The 14161-nt window shown below is 40.5% G+C and overlaps 1 protein-coding gene across 4 annotated transcripts in view; it reads left to right on the top strand.

Moving 5' to 3' along the window:
• Positions 1–14161, top strand: part of BABAM2 (BRISC and BRCA1 A complex member 2) — a 232233-nt gene that overhangs the window by 25702 nt on the left and 192370 nt on the right. For all 4 annotated transcript variants that reach the window (XM_054992039.1, XM_054992068.1, XM_054992059.1 and 1 more), the window contains exon 4: positions 4737–4831. In XM_054992039.1, the coding sequence (XP_054848014.1) occupies positions 4737–4831 (95 nt within the window). The remainder of the gene's footprint in view (positions 1–4736; positions 4832–14161) is intronic.

Consider the following 14161-nt stretch of genomic DNA (forward strand, 5'->3'; position numbering starts at 1 on the left):
GGTATTAAAAGGAGTCTTGTCAAACATTATCACATTTCTGTAATTGGTTCCTGAGAATAAAATGCTGAATATTCCAATCCTCTTATTAACATTATATGCTAGTTCATTTTGTATCTCATAGAGATTGAAGTGCTTCCTCCATATTCCAGGAATTGCTTTTTCTTTTCACAAACGGCATCCTCAAACCCACTGGGTCATGTTTCATGTCAGCCATACATATTCTTGGCAGAACAACATGAAACTGTTAAAATTCTTTTCAGATACGCACATTTGTTGTATCTTTTCTGTGATGTTTTCCTTCATACACCTCAATACAGAACAAGTTTGTTTTCCCTGTATTCTTTTAAAAGTGTGTGCTTATTCTTTGGCTTAAGAGTAATCTGTTTAATAGCCAGGCCAACCAATAATTAAAATGATTGAGAAAGCTACCAGTTTCTTCTGTCCCATCTCACCCTCAGGGATCCTGTTCCAATGGTCTCTTTCCAAATTCTGTATCTTATCAAGTGTCTTTCACACTTGCCTCAGATATATGTGCCTTGGACTGGTTTAAATAGTTTCTAATGAGATGGACCCAAAGGGTTGCTGTTGGAGATCAGCTGTCTCCAGAATGGGAGCTATCCTGCAGGATTCCGCAGGGTGCAATCTTATCTCCCGTGTTATTCAACCTCTATGTAAAGCCTTTAGGAGAACTCATTTGCAGCTATGGAGTTGGATGTCACCAATATGCAGATGACACCCAACTCTATATCTCGCTATCCAAGTTCCCTCAGAATGCAGTAGAAATCTTGGATCGCTGCCTGTCACCTGTAGTGGAATGGTTAAAAATGAACAAATTGAAACTGAACCCAGACAAGACGAAAGTGATGCTTGTTGGGAAATCAGAGATCTTGAATGACATTGTACTCCCCACTTTCAATGGAGTTCGTCTGACTCTTGCAGACGCACTTTAGGCTAGGGGTTATATTGGATCCAGTGCTACTACAAGAATAGCAAGTTAAGACAGCTGCAAAAAATGCCTTTTACAACCTCACTGTAGTGTTGAAGATGGCTTCTTACCTCAACATGGCTGACATGGCCACCTGAATCTATGTTATGGTAACATCAAGACTTGACTATTGTAGTGCACTATACATAGGCCTCCCATTCAAATTAACCGGGAGACTCCAATTGGTGCAAAACACTGCGGCACGACTGCTATCAGGAGCAAGCAGGAGCATGAACATCACCCCCATTCTGCAGTCACTCCATTGGCTACCTATCAGTTACCATGCTCAGTTCAAAGTATTGCTTACCACATATGAAGCTCTTCACGGCCTTGGCCCGGCATACCTATGTTCCTCCACAGCAGCTTCACTCATCTGAACAGGGTCTCCTGCAGGTGCCACTCTGCACATGCGCGAAATCAACAGCAGCCCATACGTGGGCTTTCTCTGTGGTGGTCCCTACCCTGTGGAACAGCCTGCCTGAGGAAGTCAGAAGAGCCCCCACTCTCTTAGCTTTCTGCAAACAATGCAAAACCAAATTATTCAAAGAGGCTTTTGTATTGTAGGGAGGGGCTCTCAGATACTTTGCTAATGAGTTAAGGACCATAGACTTCACCACTATGTTGCCTTACGTACTACCTGTTGCCTTAAATACTGCTCCTATGAGCTACTTGTTCTTCATGTGGTCTAATGTCAGCCCTAGAATTGCTCATGTTCTGTTTCAGCATTTCTTCAACCCTGTATTGGATTCTTACTAATGCTATGTCTTTGTAAAATTGTGTTTATTTACCCTATGGCATTGTTTATGGAAATGTCCTTGAAATTGACTGTACTAATCTCACACTGTGTAATCCGCCTGGAGTCTCAATGAGAAAGGTGGACTATAAATAAATAAATAAATAAATAAATAAATAAATAAAATGTTCTGAGCAACCCTCTGTCAGACTCCCCCTGTGCTGGGGTGGAGTCCAAGCCTGTGGCATCCACCAGCATCCCCTTTTCTTAGTCCAGCCATGGATTAGCCTCAGACTGTGGAGAGAAGGGGAGTTATCGCAGCACTCTACTCCCTCTCTCTCTCACCGGGTGTCTCTCCCAAAGCTTCTCAGGAGTGGTCTGGCTCTCACTGGTTTTGCCTAATAAAGGATTGTGTGGTGGTGGGCTGACGCTGGTTTCCCTCATGTCCTCTCTTCAGAGCCAGGCCCCTGGTGAGTAAAGAGAAACTGAACCAATAGCCTCCCTGACGGGGCTCTCCCTTCTCCTTTTGTCCCATCCCCTGAGGTTTTAAGATGCTTCTCTTCCTGCCTACCCAGGCCCCAGGAGGGCCCAGCTGTTGCTGGCCTCCTCCTCTTGCCTGTTCCCAGGTACAGCCTGCTGCCTGAGCTCTGTCTCCCTTCTGAAGCATATGCTGAGCCCAGAGCCCTGGTTGAGTTACCTGCCTTAGCAGTGCCTGGGTAAGGCTGTCTCCTGGTGGAGGTTTCTCTGGAATAGGTGAATGCGGGCATGGGGTCACCCAGACACCCTCAATGGCTGGCATCAAAAAGAATGTTTAAATACATAGAAGGCAGGCAATAGATGCCATCTTTTAGTAGCTGCTTGCTGGTATATGTAGCCTGGTGGTGGTGGAGGGGGAAAGTGCTTTCAAGTCATAGCCAAATTATGGTGACCTCTGCTAGGGTTTTTAAGGCAAGAGACTAACAGAGGTGGTTTTTCATAGTGACTATGGTCTTCCTTGGACATCTCCCATCTAATTACTAACCAAGACCAACCCTGCTTAGCTTCCGAGATCTTCCAAGCCTGGGCTATCCCAAGTCAGAGTATACAGAGTCTAGCTATATGGCATTAATCAGTCATTCTCTCTCTCTCACTACTCAACAGCCTTTATTCTGTGGAAAACACCACAAGAGGGAACTGCAAGTAGATGTAGTAAATGAGTTCTTTATGTATCAAGCTTGTTGCTATGCTCTTGTAATACTTTTCAGGAAGTAAATGCCAAGTGGTGCAGTATACGCACAAGTTCAAGTAGTGAGAATGAAAAGTGAATACCTTTTCAAAAAGAGTGTGTACTTCCAAGTGAGTATTCGGTATTCAGCCATAACTTACAGCTGAAATGTCTGAAAGTGAAACTTTGAGGAAGGGAACGTTGCAATTTCCACTTTACTTTATGGTCCTGACACCTGCACCACCTTATGAATGAGCGGTTTTAATTTTAGTAAACACGGTTAAAGACTTCTGCAACACTCTAGACAAAATGTTTTTTTTAAAAATCACAGATTAGAGAAACTGTTTGCTCTGTTAATACAGGTTATCATCTGAAGAAAATTGTAATAATGTGTTGGGTAGTCTCTTTCACAAGCAAAATGACACTTCTATTCATGCAGGGGTCAGTGTGATTTTCAACACTTCACCCTTCCTACAGCAGACCCCGATGTCCATCCTACTGTGTACCTCATAAGGTACTGACTTGCATGTCTTTGGGGAACACAACAGTCTAAATTGGGAAAAGATGAGGAAGATCTGTTTGTACTGATATGAATTGTAATTGCTCTATAATGCAATAGCAATGTAATCATGAGGGCTGCTGTAGCAATGGTAGTCAGCCACTGATGCAAAAGTGGCACCATTGGCTCATTCCCTGTGGACATTCTGCGACCCTCTGTAAGGCACAGACAGGATAACAAGTACAGCCAAAGTCAATAACAACCCCAGCAACACTCACCTGTCAGATGACAACAGCTGATGCCACTCCTGTGTTTTGCACATAGAGGTGCAGCCAATCTCCACCTGTCAGTCTGGCCATTGCCCCTCAATGCCATTACCGCCCCCCCCCAAGAGAGCCAGTGGATAGAGAGGAACATCCCAGCGCAACACAACTACAATAAAGGTTCATGGCTTGAGCAGCCCCCTGCCCCCAGCCCATAGAGTAAGGGGATCCATGCAGCAGCAAAAGTGCTGTCCATATGCAACCATATCTGCTCTGAATCTCATCCCCTTTCCCATGAAAACTAAAAAAAAGAGAGAGACCAAGTTCAAACCCACAGCCCCCGCACTCAAGACCAGCATCCCAACCACTGGGCCATGAAGATAGGTTCAAAGGAGGCATTCCATTAGGCACTAGGCACTCCACTGAAGCCCTGACACATGGGGCCAGGCAGAGTCCACTGCACAGACAGGCATGGCTCAGTGGAAAGGCACTGGGATAGCATGGCCAGGGTTCCTGGTCTGATCCACACATGACGAGGGGTCAATAGCAGACAAAATTCTTGGAGCTGATTTTTGCCCCCGCAAACTATAAAAGGGGAAACAGAACAGCACAGCTGATGGCCTTACTCTGTGCCATTGCCAGCACCCAGTTGTAGCATAGTGCCACCGAGGTGTTTCAGCAATGTATCTTGAGGATACACTGGCTCCCATTATTCTTGTAGAGGGTGTGAATTTCATATTACATTGTATCACACATTCTTAAGTATACATGTTTGTTCTGGACCATTATTTTAAGGAACTAGTAGGAGTAATGAAGGAACTACATTTTCCAGGCTGAGATTTAAGGGATTTGGATTGGAGTGTAATTTGCATATATGTATGCATATATGTATGTATATATGTATGTATTTTATTAAATTTATACCTCGCCCTCCCCACAAATGGGCTCAGGGTGGCTAGGAACAAGGGGAAAAGTTTTTTGTTTACAAAACGTGCTCATTGATTTCCTCATGACAATTGTTAAAGATACTTCCTTATTTCTTTGTATTTTAGGGGATATAATTTTTAATGCTCACTATCCAGAATTGCCACCTGACTTTATCTTTGGAGAAGATGCTGAATTCCTTCCTGATCCCTCTGCCTTACACGTGAGTACACCTGCCTTGTTCATGAACTTTCTCAGCTTTTCAACTTTACCCGCTGTAAAGTGTGTCAGTCCATCTCTTTGCTTGTTTTATTGAATTTGGAAAGGTCCCTTGTTCCAGCATGCATTTGGCAGTGGTGGGCTGTTTCCTTCTCTTATTAAATTTTCTAATGATGTAACTGTATCATTTTAATTACTGTTTGCTACAGTGAGCTTTTGTTAAAGAGGGGTATAAATAGGCCACACGAAACAAAAGCAAATGCTAGTCTGAACAGATTTGTTAACATTAGAGAAATATTTGTCTTGTATATTCCTTGAACTTTCAGAGCGTACACATTTCTTCCTCCTCTAGTTATTTTGACTTACCTTAAATATAGCTTTAGCTATTATATTTTAAGCAGGAGATAATATTGTGTACCTATTTCAACTGTTGTATAGAACACATATATATTAGTTTTTTTATCTCTGTGTATCATATGGTAATTTAATTTCTTCTTTGGCCAAAATATTGTAACTACAGCCATGGACAGTGTGTGCATTTGTGTGGGGAAACTGCGTGGATGACTAGCCTCCTTTCCGAAACTCTTCTGCTTTCATTTTAAAAATAAAGGGTAGCTGACAAAGGGCAAGACTATATGTGACGTGGAAGTTCCACAAAGGCATCTCATCTCCCATGTGTTTTAAAGAAAATATATAAGAGTAACTGGGTTGGGATACAGCATTGGAAAAGGGAGGTTAAGCTTTTTCCCGTGCCATTTTCTCCAAATCAATGAGCAAGTGCACACACTTCTGCTTATTCCACGAGAGGAATTTTATAGATTATCCATATGGCTTCTATATATTTTTCATATAGGGCACGTAGCTACAGGGAGTGTATGCTTTAGATTGGGAAAATAACCCCCTCCCATATATTTGCTATTTATATAACTTAAAAAAAAATGCCTCTGAAAGATCCATTCATTGATCTTACAAATTGCATCTAATTTGGCCCAGACACCTCTATAAAACTTAACGATATTAATATTTAATACAATTAAATAATTTCAGACACATTGAACTACCTGTGTTTAGGCTTTTGCTCTTCTCTCTTCTACATTGATTATTTCTCTGGCCTCCTAACCATGATTTTCTTCTTATGGGGCTGATTGTAACATAGACGTGCTTTTATTAAATGTTGCTTGCGTATGAAGTAAGATTTGTCTTATAGTAGATAAACTATTTATAAATTAATTAAATAAATAAATAATCTTGTGTTTATATAGGATTCATATAGGATCACTATTTGTGTTGGTAGTCATCCTATATTAATACCTTGAAGCGTGGAAACAAAGCAGGGTGTTCTCTGGGTTCCATCATGGGTTCCATCAGGCCCAGATTGCGGCTGGTTTGGAGCACAGGAGCACTTCTGCTCTCCTCAGTGGCCCAAAACACGACCATTTTGGCCCAGATCGGGCTCATTTTGGGCCCATTTTGGCATAGATCGGGCCTGTTTTGAGCTGCTGCGGGAATGCGGGAGTGCACCTGCGCTCTGCAGTGGCCCAAAACAGGCCTGGTTTTGCCTGGATTGGACCCATTTTGGGCTGCTGTGCAGGAGTGCTCCCGAAACGAACCCAATCTGGGCCAAAATGGGCGGGTTTTAGGCTGCTGTAGAGGGCAGGAGCACTTCTGTGCTCCGCAGGGTCGCCAATCCGGGCCCCTGCAGAGTGTGGGTGTGCTGACAGGGGCCACGTGATGATGTCACTTCCCAGAAGTGATGTCATTGCGCTTGTGGGAGTGCGTGCATGCTTTGTACGCACACAGACACGCCACTCCCGCAGGTAAGTGCCAGGCCCCAATCCCCTGCCAGGAGGTTGAGGGGGCTGGGTAACCCTAGATGTGGTAGAAGCCTTTGCCTTGGGGATGTCTGAAAACTCATTTTTTGGGCCTCATGTGATTAATAGAGAATAACTGGTCTCATTACCTTAATGGAGAGGGAATAAAGAGGCCAACAAAATGAAGGATTCAGGGGAATGTAAATTGGCAACAGAATATTAAACTACCATCATCTTTTTACACAGATATAATTCTCTTTGTCAACCACCATCTCCCTCCATTGTCAGTGTTCAGATAGACAAGTTTTTGTACTTGCCTTCAAGCTGCTTGCCTGGCAGTTGCTGTTTGTGCCAGTGAATTATAAATGGCTAGACAGATTTTTTGAACAGACAAGAAAGAAATATATAGCTCTTTAGGACTGCTTCCTCAAATTTGATTATTAGGAAATGGAAGAATTTCTGAAAAATTGTTTTATATGTGAGTTACTTAATCTTGAAGTGTTCAGAATGGCATGGAGGAGGGAGGAGAGTTTCATGTTGAAAGGGCTGTTCTAGCAATTTACTTAATACAACATTCAAATACAATAAAATATTCCTCGAAAGAAAGCATTTACTGCCTTTTTGTTCAGAAAGTCAAGACAGTTTTGAATGCTACAAAGGTGTTTTGCTTGTTAGCTGCAACCTGTTAGCTTTCTGTAACTATATTTTAGAAGTCAAAAGCTCTATCTTCCCCTTTCCTCATCATTTTCCACTGAGAAATGTGTTTACATTAACAGTGTTGTGTTTTTAGGTTCAAATTACTATATTATAATTATTTTTCTGGAGAGCAAGTTGCTAATCACTCATGAGTATGCATGAAGAATATGTAATTTGCCTGAATAATGAATATCAAGGAATATTAAATCCAACAACTTTCTCAAAATAATTTTTCATTTTATAACTTCTGCCCTTTCTGGTAACAAACATTATCGTTCTCAAAGGGATACTTTTGACTGGATAAGTTTTGTTTAACTAGCATTACATTACCTTGGTTTTTGACATTATATAATTAGAAACAGGGATTAATTAAAATGCTATGCTAAGCTGTAAGTGCAGACTTTTGTCTGAAGTGTAACTTTGCTTAGGATGGCACTGTTATAAACGGAAAATGCCATGGAATGAAGGGCTAAACCTGCTTCTCCGACTTGTCCTTCTTCTGGCCATGGCTGTTAACAAAAACAAACAAACCCAACCCCCAAAATAAACTCAAAACGTGGGACATCCTGATTGTACATCAGTGTCCTGTCTAGTTAAGCCTTCACTGTCTTTAGGTTTGAAATGGTTATACTATTTCCAAGTAAATAAACAAGAAATGTTAGCAAATTATCTGTTACTTGCAGTTAAAGGGGCACATTTCAAGGACCCAGTTTGAATATTAAAGAATTTATTAGTACAGGTTTATAGTTGGTTCGTATGTTACTCAGAGCAAATATTTGTCTTCCTAAACCTTATTACCTGATCAGTGTACCTGTATGATGTATGTGTTTGCAAGCATATGTATATTATGTTAATGCTTTACACCTTCAGGTGTATACTTAAAATATCATAGGTGTGCACCTGAAAATATAATGTATGAACAGATACTGGGTTTCCTATATAGACACAATGGAAATAATGCAAAGATAAAAGCACATAGCTGAAAAGCACATAGCTGAAAAGATTATTGCATACACAGAGAACTGGACAATTTTCAGATGACTACATTTCAATTTTGGCTTTGCATATGTGGCACTGGAAAATATCGTAGAACTGCTTAAGAATAAAGTGTTTGTTTAAACAGATTATTAATAGAGACTGCTTTTCAAGTGTATCACTGTAAATTAATCAAGTCTCATTTATGCTTGCATATTGAACTTGTGTCATGCTTATGATTAATCAGTGAAAAAACTCTGCATAAGTTTAAACTTACTAACTATCAAGGGCTTGATATCTTGTGTTTCCTGACATTTATTTTCCTTAACAATTACTGTGCTTAATTTTATTCCCCCACCACACACTCCGAAATATGAAAAAAGTACACTAAATGAAGATCTTGCTGTTTTCTGTAGTGCAGCCAGGAAAAACAGTATCAAGCTGTCTTTTTCAAAGTCACGTTTCTGGAAGATATTCCAGCAACCTGGATGCTTAGGCAGATTCTTAAGAAAAACAAGTTTCATTAATTAAAAACTATTTGCTTGTTTTCTTATTGACAGGATAGAATTGCATCTTATGCAGATCTTTTCTAGCATTAGGAACTGGTCATACCACATGTATGGAGTTGACTTGTCAGATACATAGGTGTTTTCCTGACAATTTATATTTAAGTTTTATCCAATGATTAAAAGTATTTGAGCCCAAACTGACTGCTGGTGTTGGGAACAGTGAACATTGGGTATGATGAGATGTAGGCAGTGGTCCTATTGAAGGAAATTCTTGTAGAACTGCAACTATGTGTCATCCAGTACAGTGACACAAAATAAAATTTTGCTTCTTTCTCTTAAAATGGAGTGGTAGTCCTCCAATTGAATTTTAATTATGTCTTGTTAAGCATTTAATTTTGTTTCTTTGACTTGAATGGCTTAAAACAGGGATCCCCAACATGGTACCCATGGGCACCATGCTGCCTGCTCACACCTTTCACCAGGCATTTTTAAAAGATGGGTAAGGCCAGGTGGGGCTGTTGCCCAGCAGGTTCATGTGTTCAGGTTTCCTGATTGGTCTTTTGAGATCTGATTGGCTATGCATATTTATTAAAATTTGCTGCAGCAGCAGCTGCCAGCATATCCTACACTGTGACTGAAGGTAAGCTGTGTGTACGCAAGCAAATATTTTTAAACAATATGTTCTTTTTAAAAGGCATCCTGTAAAACAGAGCTTCTGCTTGAAATGTTGAAGAGTTACTATTAGAGTTCGACATTACATCTCTCCCTGACATTTTGTGATTGGCTCCGCCCCCTGTGCCAACTGTTTAGTAGTTGCATCTACCACCCTGTGTCAGAATTTCAAAGGTGTCTGCAGGCTCAGAAATGTTGGAGACACCTGGCTTAACGCATCAAGGATAAATAGAGGGGAAGAACAAATTCGACTGTGATACTTTCCTCTATATCTTCGGAGCTGAATGAATGACAAATCAAAATAAAATTAATGATGCAAAAGTACCCCCAATGTAAGTATAAGATGAATCATGCAAGCTTTTAGTGAATATGTGACAAACATATCAACTTCTCACTTTGTATCATCAGTTATCAGTAAATGGCCAGTGTGACTTAAATGAATTCCATTATATTGAAAACCTTTCAGTCTTAACTATGTTATCCTAGAAGTAAATCCCATTAGTTTCATTGTGTTTTATCTCCTCATAAGATTGATTATGATTGGAGGCCAAGTGATATTTGAACAGACACTCCAGAGCTAAGCTAAAGAGATTTCTGATAGTAGCTCTGGAAAGCTCAAGAGCAGAGGTGGCAACATTCATGCACCTAGTGGGTAAAGCCACATCTTTCTGCTCAGTTCTTTGTCAACTGCTGCAGTATCAGTTTCTTGAGGAATTAAGTGAGGCTCCTTTAGTGATTCTTTGCTTTTCCAACCTTCAGACTTTTGTTTCGGTGTTTCATATTTCCCTTGCGTGGTTTCCCCTGTCTTACATTTATGTCTGTAACCATTTGAATTGTCAGAATTGTGGCAGTAAATGCCCCGACAGAGATGGTTGTTTCCTGTTTATTCTGTCTAGGTGAAGGACTCTGGCAGGGCAACATGGACTCCAGTCTACACTGTCAAACATGAATGAAAATTGAACCCTTTCTTGTTCCAATGTAGGAAAGCTCCAAGATGTGCTGCCCATTCCAGAGAACAATCTCTACCAGCTTCTGACATCTGCAGAGATAAAAGTTGTCATGGATAATGTTTTCAAATGTCTACTAGACAGCGCTTGCCAAGATGTGTAGCTATCTTCTCCACAGTTGTCCCATTCTCAAGTCAATCTTGAGACCAGTCTTTGAATTCATTCTACTACTCCTAGCACTCTTTTTCTTGGAAACTTTCACTGTATTCTGTGTCTAATATTCTGCAATAGCTCCTGCATCTTTGCTCTAAAGCCTTAATATTTCCTCTGTAAACCTTCAGCTAGCAGAAATTTCATCTAAACAATTATTTATAGATGGCTGATCTTTTATTTTTCTTTAAACCTTCTGTGTTCATCAGCCTGTTTCCTTCTGCACATACCTTAATGGTTCTTCAGTGTTTTAGTAGGTGGATTGTCTCATTGATCAAGCTGTTTTACAAATTGCTGTGACTTGCCATGTACAGTTTAGACTCACACTACAAGGGTGGTTGCCACATCCATAGCTTTTGCTAATAGTGTGCATGTTCTGTTCTTATGTAAAGCTGCCATTTGGTCACAGCCATCTATATTTGTCAAGCAGTACGCTGTTGACCTCAGAACCAGATGAGATGCATCTTTTGGTGGGGTAGGGCTGTGTTTTTCAGACAGGTTGCTTACCTTTAACTGTTCTTCAACTGGTCATCTGTATAGTCATATAGCTGCCCCCCACAAGCTTTCCTTCAATGGATATTTCATTGCTCCAGCTGCATCAGTCAGAAGAATTGAGAAGGAAGGCTCTTCCCACTTGGAGCATGCATGTTGCCATCTCTGTCCTTGAGATGAGCAGAGTCAATGCTAGAAATAACTCTTTAACTTAATTCTAGAAATCTTTTAGCAGTATCTGCACAGGTTCAAGTTCCCATCTGTGTGACTACACATATGACCCCTCAAGCCACTGCAAGAATTTTCTGATTATTATTTATTTACTTTATTTATAGCTTGCCTTTCTCCTCAGTGTGTACCTAAAGCAACTTACATAATTTTCTGCCCCATTGTATCTTCACAACAACCCTATGAGGTAGGTTAAGCTGAGTGTATGTGACTGGCCCAAGGTCACCCAGGAAGTTGCTATGGTGGAGTGGGGATTTGAATCTGGGTCTCCCAGATCCTAGTCTAACACTGTAACCACTACACTGTGCTGGCTTTCAAATATTTAATATTTTAAATATTAAACAAATTGAAGTAAATGGATTATTTCCTGGAATTGCACCAACTTCAAAGCATCTGGTAAAGACAAAAACCTGCTTTAAGTCACAGTGCTCTTAAGTGTGCCACTGAAGAAAGAAAACTTCTGCCAATATATGTTGCTGTCTGATGTTGTACATTAGCCCTAGCACTGATGTTTCTTGTCTAGCTAAAATAATGACTTGAAAGTTTCTCATTCTGTCATGCATTTTAAATAGATGCTCCTGCTGTGGATGAGAACATACATTTTAGGTAGATTTTATTTGGATGAAATGAGGAAAGTGTTTTTGTGACTTTTGGCCCCGAAACAGTAGAGTTTTGTGAGCAGATTTGTCTAACTTATTAAATGATCTTAAAGCACAGGATCGAAAGAAGACACCATTCTAACACTAACATTTTGCTGCTATCCCAGTAGTGTTGCACTAATTAGACAGAACTCTCTTTGTGTACCCCATCATGGATATGCACCTTAACAGGGTGAGGGGGTTTGTACATGTCAGTAAAGCTGAGAGCAATACTATCAGGAGTGCAGACTCTGTCAAGAGTCTAAACTCCTAGCAAAGTCTCTCAAGGCAGAATGGCCAAAGCTGAGACACCAGACCAAGAATCAACAGTCACAGCAGCAGAAGAGAACTAATATTCTAATATTCTTTCTTTTAGTATTCCCTGTCACTTTTGGAGTTAGGAATGTTGGTACCCACTTTCTAGCACCCCTGTCCCTTTCTCTGCACACACCAGTACTTCAGTTATTAACTGAATCTGAAGATCTCCACAGGCACTTCCTAACCATATCCAACCAGGGATCTCATCAGAGCTACCTTCCTGTTTGACTGAGTAGGGAAAATCTCCTCTCCTTAGAAGGTCTATTCCCTTCCTTTGGCCTGTTTGGGAGTCTGCACCTACTTCCCAAATCTCCTTGTCAACTTTCCCCAGTTCTCCTATTGGTGTCAAAACCACTCTGTCTGTTAAGACTGTCTCTCCAACTCTTCACACTCGATCTCTCTCTGCTAGGACTCAAAACAGACCCTCCTATCTCCAGCTCATGCTATCCAATCTGATGCCTTGGGGTAGCCTGCCACTCAAAGCTCTCAGATTCTGTGAGAGATTAACTCTTAACAGTTTTGCAGCTGTGTGCGCAAAATGTGCTTTATAAAATGTGCAGTTCATTACAGATAGCTACTGGGCAGCAGCAGTAGTGGAAGGTGACACTGGTGGAGGATCTTTCACAGTCAACTGCAGCATCACTTCAGCTATCCCAGTGCAGAAGAAGACAATAGTAAATGACTTCTGATCATCTTTTACCTTGAAAACCCTATGATGAGACAATCCAAAATGGAAGAAGATATAGTGTTGGAAGACAGTACCACCAGCTTGGATGGCACTCAATTGACTACTAGGGAAGAGCAGAGGACAAGTATGAATAGCATTGCTTTTAATGATTGGACTAGATTAAAGCTGAAAGAATGTCTAGTTGCTGATGTGAATAGATGCAAAAGGAATATCCAAAGCTGTGCGACACATATAGTAGAAACGTGGAACGTGATAATCATGCACTGATAATCATAGGTGTCTGGAATGCAGAAGTAAGAGACAAAAGACCATCGGGAAGGAAAATTCCACAATACTATAGTGCAACAGTTTATAAATCTTTTCAAGTGTTTTTAACAATAATACATGATTACATCATATTACATATCATTTCTCATATCATTTTTCAACATCGTGGAGATAATCCACGTCCATGGGTGTTCTTTCGGCGCGTATATTATGCAACTGTGTACGGAAATAGCAGGTTGCCCCTGAGTAAGTCCTTATGGACGAAGAACTATAGGAAAATCTGCCGGTCTTAGTTCCGGGCACTGCTGGGCTTTCCAACTTTCATCTCTGGACCAGCCACGTACCTTTTCATCTTGGCTTTTGAAAAATTTGAAAAAAGGAAAAAAGAAAAAAGTTAAAGAAGACACGTTATTTTGAGTCTTTAAAGACTTTTTCTGCTGCATTGCCGTCACACCCTCAGGTCCTCTTGCAGAGGACTCTTGTTTCTGTGTATTATGAATGATAAGATTGCTGAAAAATGTTGAAAAATGATATGAGAAATGATATGTAATATGATGTAATCATGTATTATTGTTAAAATCACTTGAAAAGATTTATAAACTGTTGCACTATAGTATTGTGGAATTTTCCTTCCCGATGGTCTTTTGACCACCTTTATTTAGTGACTGTAATCGAGAACAGCCTTATCTTTTGGAAGTAGGAGACAAAGCAGAATCAAATATCGTAGAAAAATTTGAACAAGGATTATGAAATGAAGCAGGAGAGCTACTCATAGACTTTTGTGAAGCCAATGATCATTGTAAACACATACTTTTGGCAACCAAACAGATGGTTTTATACATGGAGATGAATGGCCAGTACAGGAAATAAATAACCATTAGAA

Source organism: Eublepharis macularius, chromosome 1 (assembly GCF_028583425.1).
Source record: "Eublepharis macularius isolate TG4126 chromosome 1, MPM_Emac_v1.0, whole genome shotgun sequence".
Taxonomy (NCBI): domain Eukaryota; kingdom Metazoa; phylum Chordata; class Lepidosauria; order Squamata; family Eublepharidae; genus Eublepharis; species Eublepharis macularius.